This window comes from Dermacentor andersoni, chromosome 3 (genome assembly GCF_023375885.2).
Source record: "Dermacentor andersoni chromosome 3, qqDerAnde1_hic_scaffold, whole genome shotgun sequence".
Classification (NCBI taxonomy): domain Eukaryota; kingdom Metazoa; phylum Arthropoda; class Arachnida; order Ixodida; family Ixodidae; genus Dermacentor; species Dermacentor andersoni.
In genome coordinates, this window is record NC_092816.1 from 85,491,999 (window position 1) to 85,512,214 (window position 20,216).

At 46.6% G+C, this 20,216-nt stretch overlaps 1 protein-coding gene across 2 annotated transcripts; it reads left to right on the forward strand.

Annotated features, from left to right (window-relative positions):
* The first annotated feature begins 1,971 nt into the window (after positions 1 to 1,971).
* LOC126543988 (Na(+)/dicarboxylate cotransporter 3-like) lies at positions 1,972 to 16,037 on the forward strand. 2 transcript variants are annotated; one of them, XM_055076956.1, is made up of 6 exons: positions 1,972 to 2,147; positions 2,742 to 2,828; positions 9,163 to 9,270; positions 9,760 to 9,937; positions 10,363 to 10,524; positions 14,977 to 16,037. In XM_055076956.1, the coding sequence occupies exons 1-6, from the start codon at positions 1,987 to 1,989 to the stop codon at positions 15,202 to 15,204; spliced, it is 924 nt and encodes a 307-aa protein (XP_054932931.1). In that variant the 5' UTR covers positions 1,972 to 1,986; the 3' UTR covers positions 15,205 to 16,037. The 2 variants fall into 2 exon arrangements, with proteins under 2 accessions (XP_054932931.1, XP_054932938.1); XM_055076963.1 differs by lacking the exon at positions 10,363 to 10,524.
* The last annotated feature ends 4,179 nt before the right edge of the window (positions 16,038 to 20,216 follow it).

Genomic DNA, 20,216 nt, shown 5'->3' on the forward strand with positions numbered 1-20,216 from the left:
GCGGTTCTTCAAGGTGCACATAAATCTAAGTACACGGGTGTTTTTGTCCTTAAGTTCTCTACTGCCTCGGCTGCTTATTGTAGCACGTGTTATTTGTGTCCCAGAGGGCTCCTTGCTGCCCGCAGCCTTATGTCGTCTTCATACAGTGTGTAGCCAAAATCAGTGATTGGGTCCCGCCGTCGCGCGAGGTGACATGTCCCTATGTTGAACACCAAAGGTGAGATTATTACCCCTTGGGGTGTTCCTGTACAAGGCATCTTGATTTTTTGGGAAGCGATTTGGCCGACGCCTATTGTGACAGTAAGGTTGGCGAGAAAAGCTAGCACGTAGTTGTACGTACGTTCTCCGCACCCTGTCAATTCGAGTTCTTCCAATATTGTTTTGTGAGAAACCTTATGAAATGCGCCACTGAGGTCTAGTGCGAGCACCAGTATTTTCTCTCCGCGGGCGATGTTAGATATAACTTCTTGTCTGATATTAGGAATGCGTCAAGACAGGATAGACCTGTAGGAACCTTATCATGGTGTTTGGAAACCATTTTGTTTCTTCTAGGCACCGGTGTAGTCTTACTTGTACTGCTCATTCGTACAGTTTGCCCAGGCAGGATATGAGGGAAATGGGCCTCAGAGCTTCTATTATGTTGGTCTTCTTGTGTGTGGGGATAATGATAATTTTAGTATGTTTCCATTCCACGTGCAATTGGCCCTTGAGCCAGCTCTCGCCATTGAACAGTTCTGTGATATTAATCAGGGCTCTAGCGTCCAGGTTCCGAAACATCGCGTTCGTGATGGCATCGGAGCCAGGAGTCGAGTTTTTTTGTGGCTGCTTGAACTGCCTCAAAGACCTCTGCATACGTGAAAGGTCTGTCTAATTTGGCATTCGCCTTCTCCAGCTATGATCGAGTCTCGTTTAGAGTATCGGTGTTTAGTGGTGGTCCTATATATCGTTCTATGAGTATGAGTTAATCGATTAGTTCCGCGTCTGTGTCTGGGAAACTGTCCGATATGATTTGCCGCCCCTGTGCTACCCACGTCAAGCATCCCACGAAGGATGCGACGCGTGCCAGCCGTTCCCATGGTCCCCGAAAGGAACACTGCTATAGAAGTATTGCTCTTGCCATGTTTATTTCACTCTGTTTAACAGTGACACGGTGATTCTATGAGTGCTGAACTGGTGTCAGCCAATCAACAGCAAAATCGTAGCTATCTATGTGTAGCTGATCTGCGTGCATGCCCTAGCACAGTATCATGTGCCTGACCATCGAGTGTAATGCTAAAGTTAGTATTTGTATTAAATTAATGTAGTTAGTAAAACTTTATTGATCTGGTATATTATCCTTATCGGAAAGGCAAAACACCTTGAACTAGCATCTCGATGAAAACTTTTGGGCTGCCACAATGGCTCATTCTTTCTTGAAAGGGCACGTAAAACACAAATAATTCTTTATGTATTTTTAAATTGTCAAACAAATTTCTCAATTTCGCCCGAGAGGAGAAGCATCGATAACAAGAACGAAGTAAAGACAACTACACAGAACAATGTTCGCAAGTTTTATTGGCGTAGAAATTGCAGTAAAGATTCGCTTGCTAATTATGTTGAGCATTGTGTCATGCGCGCACGGGCGAACATGATCAGATCTCGCTCGATGACCGCGAACGCTGGCTGTCGCAACGCTGGCGTGAAGAAGAGCGGCAGCAGCAGCGAGCGAATTCCCCTTCGTGCTGCCTCTCGAGTCAACGCGAACTGGGTGCGCGAGAACACAACGAAGCCATCAGCGATCTGGGGTCGGCTAGTGTTTGCGCCGACCGCTGACTAACTCCAAGGATAGGGCGCGCATGCGCAGTAGCGGCCGGGGTGAAAGAGGAGACGCGCGCTTGCCTGCCCCCGTCGGCGACGGTGGAAATTCGTCTGGAGAGTCTGTACAATTGCTATCGCAATAAAATTGAGCCGTATTGATTAGCCCGTAAGATAGCGTCTCACCTTACGATGCCGAGTGAGGGGCCCTTCACCTATGAATGGTTCGCGCGCAGGCGGTTTCCGGAAGCAAACGAGCTGACGTACGCCTGGTGGATGCTGCTTAACGGGCCCGCCATGATCATGCTCCTACTGCTGGCGTACGCTTACGTGCAGTGGAGCATCGAGCGCAAGTGAGTCTCACGCCCATTGTTACGTCACGCCTAAAGTATTGCCTAAATATTATCCTGCTCAAACCTTACAAAAAACTCAGTGAAGAGTAACCAGTTCTCGTTGCCAAACATTTTCGTATGAACCTGAAAAAAAAAACTGTTTGACGAAATTACACAAGTAAGAGGACACGTCCATAGCCGAATTTTTATGCGAATAGAGTTGTTCATACAAAAGCATCTTTGTTTACGGAAACACACAGGTGAGAACACCATCGCATGACAGTTTCTTGCGTTCGTATTTCACCGTCAACTGCAGCGTTATCTTCTACCATCTGAGACGAAACTTTGCGGTTTTCTTTTTCCGCTTATTTGCGTGTTTAAATTTTCAGAGACTTCGAGCCGGTATCCACGATGACGTATGCATGCTCTGAGGAGGATTACCTGCTCCTTAGTTTCATTATAGCATTTTTTTTTGTCTTAACAGCAGCTAATTTCATTCGAGTCCCTTCAGTGTTTGCCGGATGAGAGCCGTTTCACGCGTATTTCGAGAGTCAGGCATCGAGCTTCCCATTTTAGCTTCAGCGGATTCGTAATCACTTATCGCCTTCGTGGCAGGGGTGGAGCTACCATGCTAGGAGGCGCGGCCGAAGCCAGGTTGACTGCTGAGGTCACACGCAAGTACAACGACCTCGGACCGCTGTCGTAAGTATCGTCGGAGTCTTTTAATAATCAGCTGTCATGAATCGCTTCGGTGGTTTTGCCATCTGAGCTGGTCAATATGCTCAGCACTGCTATCATTTTTGTCATCATCATTTGTGCTACTTTTCTAACGAGTTTTTTTTTTCTGGCGCAAAACAAAGTAGGGTGCATAGAAACAACCAAACAGGAAAGCTATATTCTATATTGGTAGCAGGTATCGCAAAGCACGAATGACCTGCGTCAAGTTGAGACGTGGATAAAGCCAGACAAGTTTTTCAAACGATATTAGAGTCTCTATGGATTCGTTCTAAAGGGACACTATAAGAAGGAGTGTTGCGTTAAGTTAGGTTATTCGATTATGTTTGAAACACCAGAAAATTTAATCGTATACACGGAGCGCAGCCTCGTGTCACTACTTTTCGTGGGGCTGCTTGGTTCATAGCTGCAGTGATGCAATAGGACGCGAAACAGAATGCAATTATAATGGGACTGGAAAGATGGTCTTCTCTGTTGTGATCGTATTTCAAATTTATTCGCGTCATATTATTCAACGACAGCTGTTGTTGCATAACGACTACGCAACCGTGTTTCTCGGTCCTTTTGAAAGCCTAGAACTTTTTCCTGGAGAATACTGAATTCGTCTGCAACAATGGGTCCAACCTTTTGTCGTTTGAGGGCCATAAGGGATACCTTACATATGAGGCCAGCAATTCAGAACGAGCTGAGGTGCCTGGAAATTGAAGACATTATCAGAAAAGTGAAAAACCCAACTGCCTGGTGCGCGCCTGTTGTTCCTGTACAAAAGCAGTCTGATGACATTCATATCTGTGTCGACCTAACCAAACTAAAGCGATCAGCTCAAAGAAGATTACTTGTTTTACCGGCGGTGGAGGAATCATCGGGCTAACATGGGAGAGGCCAAGCACCTTTCCAAGCTTGCCGCCATCTCTAGCTTTCGCCAGATGAATTTGGCTGTGGACTGTCAAGAGCGGATCACGTTTGTTGCACCTTTTGAACGATGATGTTATTCTCACCTGTCTTTCAATATTTCTTCTGCTCCTGATGTCATTCAGATGACGTTCGCAGTACTTGGGGGGCCTTCCCGCAGTAGCGAATATGATGGATGATATCCTTGTTTATCCCATATTTGTCTAAACTTTGGCAAGTTCCAACATGAAAAATAATTTTTATACAACCCCTTTTTGAGGCTTTACAATGTAGTTTCGGTAGTTCCTTGACAGAAATATGTCGAAACTACCGGCTTTGAGCCCTCCTACTTATCGGACACTAGGTAAATGCGGTCCTTATCAGGTGTGATAAAGTGTAAACTATCTTGTACGAACTATTATGTCAATTTTTTTAAACACGTGTTAGTTTTCTTGTGGCAGTGGAAATAAATAATTCCTTTATTCTGCGTAGTCACAATATTGTCCAACGAGCGAAATCAATTTTCTGTTTTTAACGATTACTTTCTAATGTTATCAAGTCAGCCTTTCACGCTTTACAGCTGCAACGCATTGTTGAGACACGCATAAAAAGGCGAATTAGCGAAGAATACCACCTCTTGCCTTTATGACAATGCAGCACACGATGATGCATCGGTGAAGTCTGTCCATCTTATCTTTGTTAGTATTGTGTCGTTATAAAAGATTTGGCCTTTTATAGCGACATTTGAATCGCTTTTTCTTCCCAGCCGTTTTCCTTCCACAACTTCTACGTTATAGGCGACTGAAATAGTTTTGTAGAACTTACATTGATGGACGATTACCTAAGAATCGCATTCAACTAGGTAATTGAAAGCTATAAAAGTGCTGTCCGGCGAATGGTTCGAGCTGGTGATGTATTGATCGATGATTACGTCATCACTTACCACCGCTGTGTATCGTTCAGGCGGAATAATATAGACGGTTGAGGGCACCCCATCATGAGTGTCAGTTTGGCTCAAAATTACATTCATCCTTTGTGAAGCTTTGTTTGCAAAAGCCTGAGCAAGGAATTTGTCTTCTCCCAAGAAAAACTAACAATACAGTTTATCTTAGATACACGAATGCTTGATTACTTTATACCCCTGTCCAGCAGGCAAGTTGAGTGCACTTAGGGACCTTGAGTTACACTTTAGGTTACGTGGTGCTAAGCGCTAAAACAGAGCACAGTCGCACTAAAAATATGGTGACAGGCTAAAATCATGTTTTTTGAAGATGTAGATTCAAATAAAAAAGACTTCTAAAAAGCGATTACTTTAGTTGTGTTATAAATAAAAAGCTACCTCAGCCTATATTTACTCAACAAAAAAACGAAAATATTTTTATCATAAGAACATTACAAGTCAAGGTCGTCCAGTACGAGTAGGCTAACCAATCCAGAACAACATGGTGGCGTGCGACGAGGTGGCATTCGATCCTGCTAGAACAGAATATCAGCGAGATCTGTTCTGATGTTGTTAAAAGCTGTCAGCTAGAATGAACTTCTGTGTCCTTTTTCTATGCATTACATTTTGTATCGTTGAAACCGCTGGGGGCGAGGCTACGCATTTGATCAGCAAAACGCGTTCCGTGAGAGCACTTCTACCGGAGTGCACTCTTTGAGAGTACACTCTGCTTACGACGTTTAGATTCGGGAAAGAGCACTTAAAACCGAGTGCACTCACCCTAATTGCACTTAACTTGCCTGCTTGACAGGGGTAAAACTCTTGCTTGGGCTAGTTGGTTCATGCTTGAAGTAGTAAAGGCAAGGCGCAGAAGACCAGGACTTGAGAAGAACACAAACGACAGGACCGGTGGTCTGTCGTTTGACAGGGGTATTAGTCACAATTTGATAGCATTCCTGGCACCCTCATTACTATAGGCTCTGAAAATCGCACCCAATCTGCCTAGTGTCTTACATGTAGGACCCCGTGTCCCGTGCAAGTGGGGCACGTGGCACGGGTGCAAGATTGGTGGTGGTCGAGATTAATCCGTAGTCGCCCGCTACGGCGCGCCTCATAATCAAATCGCGGTTTTGGCACGTAATGCCCCAGAAACGTAGCCGCACTACGTACTTCTAGGCGTATTCATAATCATCTCAGCCTCAAACGAATATATGGTAGAACCAAAGCTTTTTAATTCGTCAGGGTTGCCACAAGCCACTGCACTCTGGAATGATCTTCCTGACAGCCTTGTCTCCATCACCAACCGTGAAACATGCCGCGAGAATTTGTGCACTCACTTCTTGCAAAGTGTGTTAAGGACTGTATTGAATTTTTGTAGTCTATAACAACGTTCATTTGTTCCTGTTCATGCCTTATGCAATTTTTTTGTACTTTCTCTCCCATCACTCAATGTTCCTATTGCAACCTGTGGTGTATAAATAAATAAATAAATAAATAAATAAATAAATATAAATAAATAGGTAAATAAATACATTTAGAACGCCACTTTTTGAAACGCCGTAAGTGACGAAGCTTTAAATACACATCACGGATATCCTGTCAGATCTAAATTTTGCCCATTATGGATAGGTAACCACAATTTCGACAATAAGTTATGTTTAGAATAATTTTGTGATATGGTTTCTATCATGAGATGGCGCTCTTCTCAATGTCCACGCGCTCACGCTGTTGCTTCTTTCGTCACGCAAGAAAAGTGTAGATGCACACGTATCAATATTTACAGAGATAATATATACATATTCATCCACTTTAATTTCTATTAACTTATCCTTTTTTAATTCATTTAGTAAGTACAAGCAATTTCCCCTATGTTGTCTATGGTGTCACAGTTTGTTGACTTCTTATAATATGATTATTAAAAATCGGGCCCCCTCGGTTAACCCCCTTTCTTCTTGTTTATTACATAACGAGGGTTTCGAATCCGGCAACACTGATGCCTTCAAGTAACATGTGCGGGTTTATTGACCAGTTGCCTTCACCCAGAACGATCACGTACTCGTGACACCTGCGGCAGAAAGGATGTTCCACATCCGCCGCCAAGGTCTGTGAGTACTGGCGCTGACTAACACTCCCCAAGTTAGTTCTAGTAGTAAACATAGATACCCAATAAAGCGGATGGGAAACGGCGCCGCGGTAGCTCAAGTGGTAGAACATCGTACGCGTAATGCGAAGACGTGGCATCGTACCCCACCTACGGCAAGTTGTTTTTTCATCCACTTTAATTTCCTATAATAATTTATCATTGATGTAATTCATTTAGTAAGTACAAGTAATTTTCCTTATGTTGTCTGTGATTTCATTGTTTGTAGGCTTCTTATGGTATTATTAATTATCGAGCCACTCGGTAAACCCCCTTTCTACTCGTTTATATATATATGTATATATATATATATATATATATATATATATATATATTATAAACTAGGCGCCTCTAGCTTTCCTATAAGAAATGTGTGGAGTAATAGCGAACAGAAACAGTGTACTAGAATGTAGGATACTGCGCATATATGGGACATTGCAAGCCGAAAGAAGAGCATGATGAGTGCCTGAAGGCTACCTACAGAGTTTCGCCGGCCTTGGCATAACGTTGAATAAGGAAGGATGTTGCCTGTGCTTGACGAAGGTTATGTTTCTTAAGGTCGCGGTCGATGAGCATCACTACATGAAATATGTACAGACTCGAAGAAGGCAGAACTAATCGGGTTTCTGCCGGCAGCCCAAATGCATCAGCAATTCGAAGACTTCTTGGGCTGGTGAACCCTGCTGCGCGCTTTCTCTCAGAAGTCTCCGACACTGCTGCAACTCTGAGGAAACTTCGAAAGAACCTACAGTAGAACTAGTCCATGTTACGGTAGGCTGCTTTCGAAAATATTAAGTGACCTCGTCAGAAACCTGCCTAACAAAGGACCGCACAACAGCTCGTACTGTCGTATCCGCTGACACAGCGTCACACAGCCTAAGAGCTAGTGGTACTTCAAGAACAAGAAATTGAAGAACTCGTAGCGCTCATTTTCGAGTCAAGGCCACTGACTCCAACCGAGAAGCTAGTGAGCTGCACAAATTGAAAAGAAGTGTTTGGTACTGACACGAGTCTGCGGAACGTTCAAGTGCTTGTGAGGTTTACATTTTTCGCTACAGATAGAGCACAAGCCATTGGCGTCACTACTAAGAAAATACAACATGGACGAGTTGCCACCCCGAAATGCAGCGCTTTCGCATTCGGGTGTTGCGTTACTCATTTACAGTTCATTACGTACACGAGCAGAGCATTACTATGTCAGACACGTTGTCCTGAGTCCCTGAGTTTGCCAGAATCCGCAGCGGTGGACTGTAGCGCTAGGGCTACCGCCTCGTACGCAGGAGGCACCGAGTTCAAATCCCGCTGCTGCCGGAAACCCACCGGTTTTTTTTCTAATGGGTGGAGATGTTCCCTGGCCTGGTGCTCGGTTTCTCGTGGGGGCTCTTCTCGCGAAAGAGGGGCCCAATAGAGATTTATGAGTTGTCTCTCGGCGCCTTTTGTCGAACCACAGATGTCATTTGTTGAAGAGCGTCTACCGCGGTTGTGGGAGGCAAGTGCTGCCACCAGGTACCTACCGGTGAAACAGGTACAAGCACGCTCCTGGCCTGGTGCTCGGCCATTATGGGACCTCATTGCTAAGAAAGGGGTGTTTGTCCTCAACCCGAAGGTATTTCCACCTGAATAGGTGCATTTAGGCCGTCACGTGGGAAATGGCCGCCATGGGAGCGGCCAACATCACTTCTTGTCTTTCTTTTTTTGTGCTCACGAGGGTTTTGACGGGAATTTGGGGCACAGGGTCCTTTCTCAAGCGTATCGCCCCTATAGAAAGCCGAACGCCTGGCCGGAATACACTTTGGCCCATTTGAACCAGTGGGTGCCCGGCAACGGTGGAAATCGAACCCACAGCCTCCTGCAAAGAGGCGGGTGCCCTAAAACTAGGTCTCGGCTGCAGGACTAGCTATTAGAGCCTCTCCTGGCGGGAAAAGAACCTTGTGAAATGCGTTATGGTGGAACCTTTAAGTGCCCAGACAGGAATGGATATGGTCATAACAAGTGAACGCTCTGAGTGAAAATAAAGGTGCTAGTGGTGCGCTTAGCTGCCAAAACGACATTATGCAAGCGATGAACACGTCTGGGGTGGTGACAAGTGACAGCATTGCAGACAAACAAACGCTGTATTGTATACTCGCCGCCAATGTGTACGGTTTGTTTCTCAGAAGCCTTCGGCATCCTAAAGCCATGTTTGCGTATACCAGCACGGTTAGAAGCGGCGTCGGTGACCTCACAGGAAAACTATGTACTGATTCCGCGTACTGTTGAGCTCACACTTTGCAGAATAACTGTGTGTGTAAAAGTACACTAAATATCCGACGGCGCTTTCCACTCTGCAGGTTCGCGGAGGCAACGGTCGTGTTCATGGTGGTGCTGATGGTGCTCCTACTGCTCACGATGAAGCCGCAGATCCTGCCCGGATGGTCCTCAATGTTTCCAGAACCGCAGTACGTGCCTCGCACGAAGCATCCACGCATTAGAAATGCAATGTAGCACTCTCTACAAATTGCAGAATTTCGGTTTATATATCATCATCACCATCATCATCTAATCATCATCATCGGCATATTTATCTCCACTACAATACGAAGGCATCTTTCAGTAACACCCTCAACCCCATTTCCTTCCTATTGGAAGCCATTTTGTAACTCTAACATACTAGTGCTTAAAGTCTGTCCTTCGCATTACATTCTTGTACACACACAGTTCTTGTACACAAAGTCATCAGTGCTAAATAAAATTGTCTACTATGTGAAACTATCCATTGCAAAGGTGAACACGTCACTGTCACTGTGGGAAAATTGCCGACCAGCAAGATTTTATGCCCACACTACAGTGCGTTTGGTCAAAAAGGCGCGTTCTTTGTTTATATCTTTACATTTATTTTTTATTGGTGCACATGTGCTCATATATAGTTATCCCGCGTGTCTCTGAAGGTACATCCGCGCGTCAGTGCCGATGGTGTTGGTGTCCGTTCTGCTGTTCGTGATACCGCGCAACCCGACCATCAACGAAACGGTTCCCATCCTGACCTGGGACGAGGTCAACAGCCGCGTCTCCTGGGGCACCGTGCTGGTCATCTGCGGCGGCATGACCCTCGCCGAAGCGTCCAAGGTGAGAGAGAATCATGCTATGATGCAGTGTGACCCACCAGCAAAGTTCGTGGTGAACGCGATGTCAGTGCGTCGCGTTTACTATAGCGCGCCACTTTGACACATTCGTGCCAACGCAGCGCAGTTAATTAACCTCGGGTGAACGCTGCAGCGACTCGCGGAATGCCTTAAAGATGCACCCTTACGTTGCCCGCTTGAATCGTGTCGCCGACAGCGTCGGAGAGCGCGTTCCAGCCGTCTCCTAAGGGTTGTTTCCTCGTCAGTATAGTGGTGTGGTCCGCATTCCGGGACGACGCCACCCGCGGTTCCGTAGCGGAGTATCGAACGCGAGATCGGCAGGCCGCACGAATCCCACGTGTGGGGCTCGCGGCACCTGACTCGAGATGAACACCAAGACCACTGACGCGCACTGTTCATTTGTTCCAGAAAAGTGGCCTGTCCCGCACGGTGGCCACCACGCTGGCCGTTCTCGAGTCCGTGCCAAGCAAGCTCGTGCTGTCGGCGCTCTGCCTGCTGGCGTCGTTCATGAGCGAGCTGGCCAGCAACTCGGCCGTTAGCTCGCTTATGATACCCGTCGTCATTGATCTGGTAGGCACGACAACAATTCCTGCTGCGTATTAAACAAAATTATCAGTAACAATGATGCCTTTACGAATAATACGTGGCCATATAGCCATGTTATAAGCCTTGGATATGGCCTCCAGATTGTGCCAACTGTCCCAACGAAAGCAATAAAAGATGTCTACCTACCGATAGTTCTGCCGCTGTCTACAAACCATTCGCAGGCGCCGGCACCGCTTTCCTCACCCGTTTTATCTACTCTCACTGCCTTAGCTGCGATCCACTGAAACCCTCTCCACTTGTGCGTGTTTCTCGTCTCTTCCCTACCAGTCCCATAAGAAGAAACCTTTTGAAGTAGTCAATGCTATTTGCTTTCAAAGCAAAGTGACCTCCTCTAAATACGGAGAGCGTTTTATTGTGCTGTTCAATCAATGCTGGGAGCCACTGCTCGATGCTTGCATCTGCAGTTACGTAAATGTGACGTAGGGAGATTGAAATACAGTCAGAAAGGAATATACCTTTGCGTTCTACGGCCAGAGGTTCGGCCATGCGGCTTTCGAATCTTTGACCTACACTGCACGTGTCACAGACGAGATAGACGCTCCACCACTAACCCCCGTATTCAGAAATGCATCTTTAACTTGAAGCACACGCTTGACTTGATTTAAATGACGCCTGTCGTGAATGCACCAAAGGAAACGCAATGAGCGTCTTGGGCGCATTCTCACCCGTAGAATTTTTGTAGGAAACTCTATGTTCTCACCAAGCGTCGCTTATTTCAAGTCAAGCATGGGCTTCAAGTTAAGATGCATTTCTGAATACAAGGGTAAACGAGGCCGATCTCGCCCGAATTGGGCTACGTCACTGCTACTGTATTGCAAGTTTGTAGCTGTAGTGTTCCGGCTTTCTTGGCGCACGGATAACGTGCGGAATGCCGAATGCACCCAGACTTACGGTGGCAGCATAGTGACGGCATACTGAAGCAAGAAACTTGTTTTCCTGGGTGCTGCAATAAAAGTGCTAAGAAAGAAACCTTTAAGAGTTGACGTGTTTTTTTCGTAAACATTACGGCTGGGCTCAGGTTTGCATGGTTAAGGGCTACCTGCTGAATAGCGGACAGAAAGACGGGCGAGAAATTATTGTTTTGTAGATGTCATTAGATTTCTTGAAACACTTCTGTGGCTCCCAGTGCATCTAGAAAAAAAAAATCAACCGAGGTGATAGTGCACGGAACGCAGTACGCTAACATATGTGGCCCAGCGGACACGGTTATGCTACAAAAAGACGCGAAGTGATATGAAGAAACGGCAAGACAGGAAAGAGCAGTTTCAGTGACATGTCTGCTGTTCGGTAGCAGTAATTGAATGATAGCCGGTGTAACGAAGTGCAGCGATATCAGATAATATTTAGACATTCGAGATATGTGGGCTTTGAACCTGAAGCGCTGCTCAAACAGCTGGTCTTGGCCGGCCGCCATAAACGAGAACGAATACTTGTCGCTCTGTCTGGGTGCTTGCACTCGTTCAAAACTAAATTCTGGGGTGCTACGTTTCCAAGTCCACGTGTCAGATTGACTATGGGGCATGTCGCATAGTATGAAGCTCCGAATTCATTCTGACCACCCGGGGTTATTTAACGTGCACGGAATGCCTGGTATAGAGGAGCGTTTTTGCACTCCGCCCTTATCGGAACGTGACCACCACGGTGGGGATCGTACTCGCCCCCTCGAGCTCAGTAGCCCGACGTAATAGCCACTGAACGACGGAGAAAGCTTCCCGGACTCATTTTCTGCTCGCTAGCGCTAGCCGCATATACGACCGTAGAAACTATATACTCGTACAGCCTTAATGGCTAGACGAAACGGTCATCTTGAAAATCACCATTGGCAAGTTCATTGGCAGCGCTCGGAGGACGGGGGCATATATAGCGAGCACGTCTCGCTGCATAAACAAATCGAAACCCGCGCAGCGAATAATCAGCAACTTCCTGTCCGTATATATGTTTCAACGAAACAACTCGTTCACTCAAGCATTTCAACGCCTTCTAGCGGAAGACAAAAATGTCGAAGAAAGCATAGCCAGAGGTTCATATATTCGGTGCGCGCATATGAATCCGATATAAAGACCACACACTAGAATGGTCATTTCCGGGTATTTCTTCGAAGCTCGAAGCAGGTAGTTTTAGAAATTGACTAAGCGTTGTCTCGCCAACAAAGACGTAACACTGGCCGCTTAACACATTTAGTTGTTTGACATAACTACCACATTGTGCGCTTTCACATCGCAGACGCAACGCGCTTGTAACTGCCGCGTTGCGTCTGCGATATCTACCATTTAAGGTCATCCTCCTTCGTGCAAGAAGACGTCAAGAAAATGTCAGCGCACGCTGCTATATTGCATTGCAATACGTGCACAGGTGACTTCCCCGGCCTCAGTCCTGCTGATACGTAAACACATGTGCTTCACCCCTTTATGCGCAGAGCGTCGTAATTCGGGAATTTCAAGCTTGAATATTAATGTGCAGTTCCTTTGTAGAAAAACAATATGCGTCCTTGCATGTTTTCCTCTGCGAACAGAAAGTAATGCGTAGCAGCGCTTCGCATAGCTGGCGCGTATTCGCAAATGCAACTTTTGAAATACAGGATATTTCGCCACATTTAGAGTGGGGCAGTTCAAGTGGGGCACACGAGCATTATTTAAATTTCTCTCCCACTAGAATGTGTTCTCCACGACTCGCGACTTCGCGCCTCGGAAGCATCTTATCCTTTGGAACAGTGGCGCAGCCAGAAATTCTTTCTTTCGGGGGGGGGGGGGGGCGGCGGGGGGGGGCAGTTTGGGCGCCATCCACTGGACATCGGACGAGGAAGGGAAAGGCGCTGGGGGGGGGGGGGGTAGCTGCGAAGGCCACACACTCAGAAAATTGCGAGGGCGAGGGGGGGGGGGGGGGGCACGTGCCTGGTGTTCCAGCATCTGACTGCGCCACTGATTTGAAAGTATGTTTGTCAATGTCTTGAGAAATACGCGCAAGTCGCCTGTGCTGGTATCTGACATGACAGTAGTAACCCTTAGATCCTTACAAGTATTTGCAAGGAACTAAGTTTCTTCGCGAAATATTTGATGTACAGTTTATGGGTTCGATTCCCGACAGCTCGGGCAGCATTTCCATGGGATGGGTTACATGAAAAAAAAAAAAAAAACGCCCGTGTACCGCGCATTGCGTGCACGTTAAAAGAAAACGAGAAAGAAAGAAAGACACGTGGTCAAAAATAAATTTGCAGTGCCCCACTACGGCGTAGTTCATAATGACATCGTAGTTTGGGCACGTAAAACCCGAGAAATCAATTCGATTTTTTTTAAAAGTGACGTCCAAACACCTCGCTCCGAACAGCCGTATGTACTTATAGTATCTACAGATGCTGTAAACGAACGCGCAGGCCGTGCTAACTAAGAACCACCCGCTGTACTACGCCCTGCCCGTGGCGGTGTGCTGCTCCTTCTCGTTCATGCTGCCCGCCGCCACGCCCACCAACGCCATCGTCTACCACCTCGGACACATGAAGCCGCGTGACATGGTACGGCGCTGGTCGCGAGCGTCACGACTTTTCTCCAGGGGTATATGCCGTCGCGGTAATCGGCTAGTACCGCCATATTGCCAAGTTCTGTAATGGCGGCATTTCGAGCCAATAAGAGAGCCCGAAGCAAGCCCGTGGGCGAATCAGAGCTGGCAAGAGGGCGAATTGAAAAAAATGGCGGCCTTCGCCGTTTAGTCTGGAATAGCGACTCCATGGCTGCATTTGTGGCTATTCGCAGCGCCCACGGTGTCGGCTTGATTTACGTGTCTCGAAAGGCCTCTCGCCTCTCACTCGACGTCATCGCATTTTTATACCAGATGCTATGGCGCGAAATAAATGAGGACGCGTGCTTTGCTGCCTAGGTAAAGATGAAGGGTACAGCGAAAGTCTGTGCATACAAAGTCACTTTCTGTGAAGGCAGCCGACGGGTGAGAAATGGCTATCCGTTTGGACTGAGGTGGAAAGGCAGGGTGGCGCCATATCTGTAAGAATGTATAATGTTTTATCCATTTCGGTACCGAACTGCCCGTCAACCAATTTCAAGGTAATAAAAAGTTCGCGGCATCTGTAGTCAGCGAACTTGTGCTCGCAACCGTACATGCATTGTAACTGGTTGCTAAGTCCATATATATATATATATATATATATATATATATATATATATATATATATATATATATATATATATATATATATATATATATATATATATATATATATATATATATGTCGCATTATTTTTCTTGCGGATATTATGCAAAAGTACATAATAACCTTGTTACATGCGTTTCTTGCGCAACACTGCGTAATATAGGAACTCATGTAGAGTTCTGGGGGCCCTATTGGAAACCTCGATGTACTTTGTGTACGAATAAAACTATCCTGTGTTGTTTTCTCGTCCGTCGCAGGCACGTCCGGGTGTGCTGATGAACCTGATGACGGTGACCGGCGAAATCCTGTCCGTGCACATAGTGGCAATGTACCTGCTCGGCCTCGACTCGGTACCCTGGTGGGCCAAGGAGTACAGCATCAGCTTGGCCAACACCAACACCAGTCACCTGGCCCGCGCCGCACGCCGTGCCGGCGTCGATATTGTCGAATCCGTGGCACCGCCGGGCCCGCACGCACGCTGGTAGCCTCGCCAGCTCTTCGGCTACCGACGCTCTGGCTGCGTGTGACGAGCCGAGGGCTGCCTTTTTGGATGCAGCTTTAGCGAAGGCGGCGTGTTCTGTGACGGCGGCTGCGAAGACTGCTCGGAACCTTGTGGCTATGCACACTGTTCCTCGCGCGTCTGTTGGGCTCGCACCGAACACGGTTACGCAGTGAACTGTGCATATAATATTTTACGACTCAAACGCTGCATACTCTGCCATGTTCGCGACGTTACCTCTTCTTCCTTTCTTATTTTGTGATGTATATATTGCACATTGATTGTTAAAGCGTACAGAATTTTCTTGTTCTCATCTATAAGTATTTACATTCGATCTTGTGGCAATTTATTTGTGTTTCCCGTTCTTACTAACCGAGTGCGCTGTGCGATCTTTGGTTTGGAACCATCGCCTGCATGTTTTCGCTCTTGTATTTTTTCTTTTCGACAACGAGCAAACCAGTGCTGATTCATACAATTCCACTGCGGCCGATTTCTTTAGCACTGTTCATTGAAGGACCATTTTCTTAGGTAGCTGTGGAGGCGAGTTCACGCAAAAATACTCTCTCTGTTGCCCACGTGACATGCCTCCACATACCCACAGGAAGAAAGATACCTGATTGACCTAACTACCGACTAAGACTCGGTGAAGCGAATCGATGTATTACGAAAATTAAATTAGTGCAGATATTGTTTGACTGCTAATAAATGTGATCTTCCTTGCGAAGGAGTTAATATTGGCTTCTTATATTTCTTGCGTACCTTTCCTTATAAGTGTGATAAAGCTTTTATAAGTGTAATAAATTTGTGTGCAATGTTTAACGGCTGTTCGGTTTTTCGATTGCCGCTCGACTTACAGAAATATCTGCTATCTTTATAAGCAACGATATAAACATACTGTCTCAAATGCAATGCGCGAGAATATTCAGAACCTACGAATACAATTTTTGTAATCGTCGTACGAAACCAATCAACACTGAAAGCCAAAAGTATCACCCGAAAGGCGAAGCGTTGATCGCGATAACAAATTAGATATGCGCTGTATGGTTAGTAGTTTTATCCGCTGTAAAACTGCTGCAAGAATTCGCTTACTGACGGAATTACCAAGCACGGTGTCGCGCGCGCACAGGCGAATGTGGATACATCTCGCTCGATGACCACGGAGTCTCCCTGTCGGAAAGCTGGCGTGATGAAGAGCGGCATCAGCGGCACCTCCGTGCTGCCTTTTGCCCAACGTTAACTAGGCGCGCGATACCACAGCGCACTCGAAGTCATCTGAGGCAAGCGAGCCTTCGAAACCAGAGCAGGTTACCTCCGAGATATGACGCGCGCGGTCGCTTTCAGCCGCGCTATGCGCAGCCACAGCCGGAGTGGAAACCGAGACTCGCATTACCTTGCACCTCTTCTCGCCCTCCCCCCTCCACTTCTAGCGCACTCACGTCTCCGCGCGCCCCCTTCCCCCTTGGGCGTACGAGAGGACGCCGCTGCACCAAGCCAACATCTTTCTCGTCTGACCCGCCCTGGTTGCTCAGTGGCTACGGTGTTGGGCTGCTGAGCACGAGGTCGCGGGATCCAATCCCGGCCAAACCCGCCGTGGTTGCTCAGTGGCTATGGTGCTGGGCTGCTGAGCACGAGGTCACGGGATCGAATCCCGGCCATGGCGGCCGCATTTCGATGGGGGCGAAATGCGAAAACACCCGTGTACTTAGATTTAGGTGCACGTTAAGGAACCCCAGGTGGTCTAAATTTCCGGAGTCCTCCACTACGGCGTGCCTCATAATCAGAAAGTGGTTTTGGCACGTAAAACCCCATCATATTTTTTTATCCTTCTCTGCTTACCCTCCCACGCTTTCCCCTCGCACCTACAGTATAGACGGCGCGCGGCCGCGATGTTATCACACGTGGACCTTATATGGAACATTACGGCGACGCCAGCGGCTGAAATTCGCCTGAAGTGTTCACATAACTGTTGTCGTAATAATATACGCCCAGATGAAATGAGTTTTTAAATAAATTTATGCAACGTTAAGCAAGCACGACTAGGTAGAAGGTATCACATTGACTCCCATGCAAAGAAAGACGATATGACGACTCGCAACGTGAATTATCGCTGTCTCCACGCGCTGGCACCACGTGGCGCTTCTCCACGGGTGGAGCAAACGCCCTACTTTCACGCGGCCTCTCCCACAATGAAGGGTGGCGAGAGACGCCCCACAGCACCTTTGCCGCAGCCCCTGAGAACGGGTCGCATACAAGGGGAGTATATACAGTAAATCTATGCGGCAAAGACACGTAACGGCTCCTGAGCACAACGAAGCGGAATCGCAGACCGTCACTGCAGTTCCCAAAGTTATACAGGTCAAGTACATGGACCAAACCCGCAGTCGGAGCAATAACCTGCCTGGATCCTTCCCATAGTCTGTGCAAAACGGGGTGCGGCCCACGGAGATTTTTGTTGCTTAATTACAATGCACAGTGTCATTTTATGGTGCTGTTTATCTGCATCAATAAAGTGTTTCGTGATGTTTTGGAATAAACTTGTACGGTTTCTTGGTGAACGTTTAGGGCTAGAACAACCCGGCGTCGATGAACAGGAACTAGTGTCACATGTCCACTCACACCGTGATCCGCACCGCCGGCATGACTGACGTTTATATCTATAAATATTATACACTAATAAAATAGTTGTCATAATTCAGCCAAGTTTACGTACGTTTTCCTTGTCAAGAGTAAGACATCAACTACAGGGATGTCCTGCCATTTTCCGCATGTATGATGTGATTGAAGCCATTAAAAACATTCTCGGATATTGAAACAACCATGTGCCGTCTCAAAATGTGCAAAAAAAAAAGAAAGAAACGGAAAAGAGAAACATAATAGGGCAGATCCATCGCACTTGTTGGAATCTAGATTAAGTGAGTTTTCTTGAATCGTTTCAATTAAATGCTATGCAAACAGACACATGATATATGTGATGGTATTTTATTTCCAACTTATGCAATTTTTGCAGCTTCCGCCTAAATGCAAACGCAAGTTCACATGGTTTCATGGTATGCGACGTGGATGGAGCCATGTCGAACAGGGCATAACAAACGACGCTTTGCAAGTGGGGGAAGGAGCATTTTGAGTTCAAGTATATGCCCTCAGAAGTAGTGAACAGTATGATGAATATTTAAAGAATCAACCTTTCTGCTGAACGCGTCATCAATCAAACAACCCCACAACGCGGTTCACGTGACCGCCGAGACCACCCGCTAAACCTGTCCTTTGTCCTTGGTAAACGTTCTTCGCCCTACGAACAATTTTCCGCCTTTCCTACCCGCACCTTAGCTGTGTGGGAGAAGCCGTGCTACGTCCACGGCATCTCACTAAGATATATCCCGAAATCCGGTGGTACATCAAATAAGCTAGGTCTTCAGAACATTTTAAAGCACAAAAGAAACAAGCAACACAATAAGAAACACAGAGAAAGACAAAAGACAGATTAATGACAGAACGAAGCGCCTTGTCCCGTCGTTCCCTTGTCTTGCGTATTTTCATTGCGCTTTTGAAAAGTTCCCAAACTGAATGCCAGCCAACTACTCCGCTTGTCAATCTTGCTCCTAAAGAAGCCGCAAGCTGCATATAATTATCAGGGTTGGATGTCCTACAGTATCGGCTCGTATTGTGAATCATGATAAGACTCGTGCCTGGATACTTATCGGGCACTATTTTAAGGATTGGGCCACTAAGTCACAATCTTCGATTGAAGCGTTTTCACTACATGATTCCTCGGATCGACTCGGTTTTGTAACACTCATTCACGGCGTTGCCCCACGGCATTGCAACTCCCCGACCGATAGACAGATAAAGAATCTCACAGTCTGGCCGTCAGCGCGAAACAATGAATGCGATGGCAACATGTTAGCATATTACACTAAGCGTAAGACACATAGCTCTAGTGACAGTATGATTTGAAGTAAACGTAAGCTAAGTAAAAGCGAGTTGGGGGTCTGTGCTAAGGGTCCTCTGCTTGAATGGGCGCGGTCATCGGACAATCTCATTTATGTTAATAATTAAAGCCAACGTGTTTTCTACTGGCTTTACCGGTACTTTTCCGTATTGGGTGTGTTTGAAACCTCTTTCCTGGGCCGACCCCGGTTGTAATGCAAAGCCACGCCAATAAGATTACATCATTTTCAGTTTTGAGTTTCAGTTTTGGCGTCCGAGACTGAACAAGCTCGGCCCTCGCCGCAGTGCCGGGGCGCCTGGGGACGGACGCATACGGCACGCGCTGGGAAGCTTCACCGCGGTGCCTGGGCTGAGTCAGATATTCAAGGAGCATATCTTGCAAAGCATTTCTGTGAGCTGAGTGCCATTGGAGCCAAGGTCTTAGATCATATGCCTGCATGTTGTGCATATTTATATTTTAAAATCTTGGTGCATGATAGTTGGGACACCCTATATATATATATATATACTTCATATTCTATATATTCATCTTGGGCGATGTGCCAAAGTTTGGAGGCACTGTGTATTGGAGGCAAGTCATAGCTTGACAACACTGTGCAATTAAACCAAGGTGTCACATCATATGCCTGCATGTTGTGCATTCTAATATTTTGAAATCTTGGTGCAGAATAGTTGGCACATCTTGTCTATCACACACGTCTATCCTGCAGAGCATTACCGTGGGAGCTTTGCCATTGGAGCCAAGGTCTTGCATCATATGCCTGCACGTTGGCTCAAGCAAACACCGTCCTCCGACTGTTTTGCTGAATGATACATTTGAATGTAATTTTCAGAAAACGTCGCAGCCTTGACAACTATGAAAGACGCTGTGCCAGTAGAGCCAAGGCATTGCCTGCATGTTGTGCATTGTAATACTGGTTGCGAACGGTACAGCGTCATTGGAGCCAAAGTCTTACATCAAATGCCTGCATGTTGTCTCAAGCAAACACCGTCCTCGGAATGTTTTCCTGAAAGATGTACTTTAATATTATTTTCAGAATACGTCGCAGC